The 3244-nt window shown below is 61.3% G+C and overlaps 1 protein-coding gene across 1 annotated transcript in view; it reads right to left on the reverse strand.

Annotated features, from left to right (window-relative positions):
* The window catches only part of GAK (cyclin G associated kinase), a 140798-nt gene that overhangs the window by 28057 nt on the left and 109497 nt on the right, over positions 1–3244 (reverse strand). The window contains exons 19-20 of the mRNA XM_007955764.1: positions 2215–2408; positions 717–866 (exon numbers count right to left, since the gene is read on the reverse strand). Of these exons, the coding sequence (XP_007953955.1) occupies positions 717–866; positions 2215–2408 (344 nt within the window). The remainder of the gene's footprint in view (positions 1–716; positions 867–2214; positions 2409–3244) is intronic.

Consider the following 3244-nt stretch of genomic DNA (forward strand, 5'->3'; position numbering starts at 1 on the left):
GTGGGCTCCCCTCGGCAGACAGCCCTTGGGAGGCACCCCCCGTGGGCTCCCCTCAGCAGACAGCCCTGGCAGCCACCCCGTGTAGGCTCCTCTCAAAGGACAGTCCTTGGCATGAACCCCACAGCACACCCCCCCTCAGTGGGCATCCCTTAGTGGACACATCCCTCAATGACACCCCTTGGGGGGCACCTCACAACATACACTCTTCAGCGGCAACTCACACATCGCCCGTGTCCGCACGCCTCAGCAGACGCCCTCAACGAACCCCACTGGGTGGGCACACAGAGCAGAGCTAACAGGTGGTTTGAGAGGGTCGTGTGGGGCCTGGGCCTGAGGGCGGGGGTAGGCAAACAGCTCCCGTAATGGGCTAGAGCAAATACAGCTTTGTGGCCTTCTCTGCATTTGCCGAGAAGTGGGAGGCCGTCTCCTCTGTGGATACCCTGCTTCTTCCTCGGCTCTGCCCAGCCACCTTTTGGCTGCTGGCCCCAGCTGTCACCTGCCTCACGGATCACGGTCCGGGTGAGTGATGGGGCATTCTCCATGCAGGGAGTGTGGGTTTCTGCCGGACGCCTTGGTCCTGAGTTCCCGGGAGCCTGACGGTAACCGGCGGCTGTGGGGCCTAGTGCAGTGGGCACAGCAGTGTCCGAGGACAGCAGGGGCAAAGCGGGTGCACTGATGGACGGGGCGACGGCATCGGGGTGGTGTAAGGGCCCTACCGTGCCAGTCCAGAGTGTGGAGGAAGTGGTTTGTATCCGAGCTGCTCTGTGGAGACTCTGACCCTGTGAGCTCCCCTTCCGGGGACTGTACCGCCGCCTCGGCGTCGTACTGGGCTGTGGAGCCGGGCTGCCTGGGGAGCTCGGGTTTACCTGTCAGGTGAGGGAGGCACACGTAAGGCCACACAGCCCCCCAACACGAGCACCTCGGCTTCTACGCACCAGCAATAGCTCCAGGGTGTGGCCCCAGCACCCCTGGAAAACCTGTGCCCACATGCTGGGGGAAGCTGTCCACTCAGCTGCTATCTGAGTCACATGTACATGGATTGTGTACACACACGACCACACACATGCACACGTGTGCGCGTCTCTCAGTGGTACCTTGCTCTCCTCAGATTAAAAAACATGAAAAACGGAAACCCAGGATGTGAGGACAAATACAGCAGGGCAGCAGGCTGAAGGCCAACTCCTGCCCCCGACGGCGTTTTTCATACTTTTGTGGGAACTGCTCTGGAACAAGATGACAGGCTCCTGCATCAGTGGAGCTGAATGGGAGGGGTCGTGTGCCCGTGGCAGAGCCACTCAACCCACACATCTAGGGTGGACGTGGCCAGAAAAGGGAACCTGCCTGAGTAAGGGGATCAGAGTCCACGCGCCTGGGAGGGAGAGCCCGCCCGCAAGGTCACAGACACCATGTCCCTGACAGCCACTCAGGGCAGAGCCCTCAGGCCTCGGGCTGCACGGGAGCAGACCACTGCCCAGGTTTCAGGAACCATGCGAAATTCCTGCTCACGTGGGAGACAAAAAATGGTTCTGTCTCCTTGGTCTGGGGGCTGGGGGCTGCACCTGAGGGGGGAGCCCAAGTGTGCGGAGGCACGGTGCCGTGAGGGCTGGGCCTGGCCTGGGAATGGCGTGGGCCTAGAGCAGGCCAGTGGCCCAGGGAGACGGTGCGTGAGCCACGGAAAATGCCAGGGACTGAATCTTTCTTTTGCTAGGTCTTAAGCTAGTTCCATCAGTGAGTTTTACAGACTAGACTTAGTGAAACTTTTCTTGTGCTGCTGGGGACACCCTCGGCCCACATGGAGAAGAGCTTGGGAGAAGGTTCACTTCTACAGCCCTGGCCGTGGGGGGATGGGTGCAGGCACTGCCAGGCGGAGGCCTCCCAAAGGCTGAGCCAGGCCCCACTGGGAGCCCCTGTCTGCTCTCAGGGCAAGCCCCACCTCCAGCAAAGAAGGCAATGCAGTGGGGTGGGCCAGAGGCACCCCCAGGGCCAGCCCTACCTCAGGAACAAGTGAGGCACAGAGGTACGCCCGAGAGGCACCTCCAGACCCCCAGGGCCAACCGCACTCAGGCCCAGGCAGGGCAAGGCGTCTCCAGGCCCGATATAGAAGCAGCTCTCTGGCCACCAGTGGGTGAGCACCCTGGCCGGCTGCCGTCAGTTTCCCGCTGTAGTGACGGACCTCAGACGGCTAATCCTGAAGCACACACAGAAAGGACTCACCAAACTTGGACAGGATGTCCTGCTGCTCCTCCCGGCTGGAGAACAGGATTTTGGGATTGAGTCCCTTCATGCCCAGGCTATCCCATGGCGGGGCCTCTCGGCTGGGCCGGTCCCGGGGCTCCACCTCCACCTCCAGGTTCACTTGGAACAGATCGGGGTACTTCTCTTGGATGTCACATGCATCCAGGTCATACCTGAAATGTTAGGCATCAGACACGGTCTATTAAGGCCCCTTGAAGGGCCACAAGTCACCTCCATGCACAAAGCAAAAACAAGTGTGGAGAGGAGACTGGTTCCTTGGGGAGGGGAGTGCGCACGCCGTCCTGTACCTGCTGGGAGTCCTAGGTGACACTACACGGACACAGGTCACCTGGACAGAGCCACACAACTCTGAGCCCTGGGCCCTGCCAGGGGCGCGCTGAGTACCGCCTGCTCTGGCCAGGGAGGAAGCCTCAGTGGTGCTCTCACAGAGGAGGTGTTCCACATTCCTGCCTGCGGTGCCCGGTGGACGCACACCGGGAGTGTGCCACCACACAGTAGGGTCGGTCACTGCTCAGCACACTGGGCATGTCTGAGGAGACGCCACACAACGGGCCTTTCTGCTCAGAGCCCCCTCATCTGGATGTTAAGGTGGGGAGTCTCCTTGGCTGTGTTAAAAACGTCAGAGCACTGGGCCTGGGTTCTACCCAGAGCCGCAATGTTCACTTGGAAGTGTTCTCCACAGAGCAGCGAAGATGGTTCCCAAAAGGGAGGCACCACAGACACAAAGTCCTCACATCCCAGGATGGCTCCAAAAGGAAGACCCTCATCAACTTTGTGTACCACCAAGCCACTGCCATTCAGCAGAGCAGCCCCCACAGGCAGGTCCTCCTCAAATGTGTGCACTGCCGTGCCACCGACATCCAGCAGGGGGCGGCCCCACGCAGCAGGCCCCCCTCACACGAGCCACCTCCGTGCCACCGACGTCCAGCAGGGGGCGGCCCCACGCAGCAGGCCCTCCTCACACGAGCCACCTCCGTGCCACCGACGT

This window comes from Orycteropus afer, unplaced genomic scaffold (assembly GCF_000298275.1).
Source record: "Orycteropus afer afer isolate SDZICR_OR568_19922 unplaced genomic scaffold, OryAfe1.0 scaffold00539, whole genome shotgun sequence".
In the NCBI taxonomy this organism is placed as follows: domain Eukaryota; kingdom Metazoa; phylum Chordata; class Mammalia; order Tubulidentata; family Orycteropodidae; genus Orycteropus; species Orycteropus afer.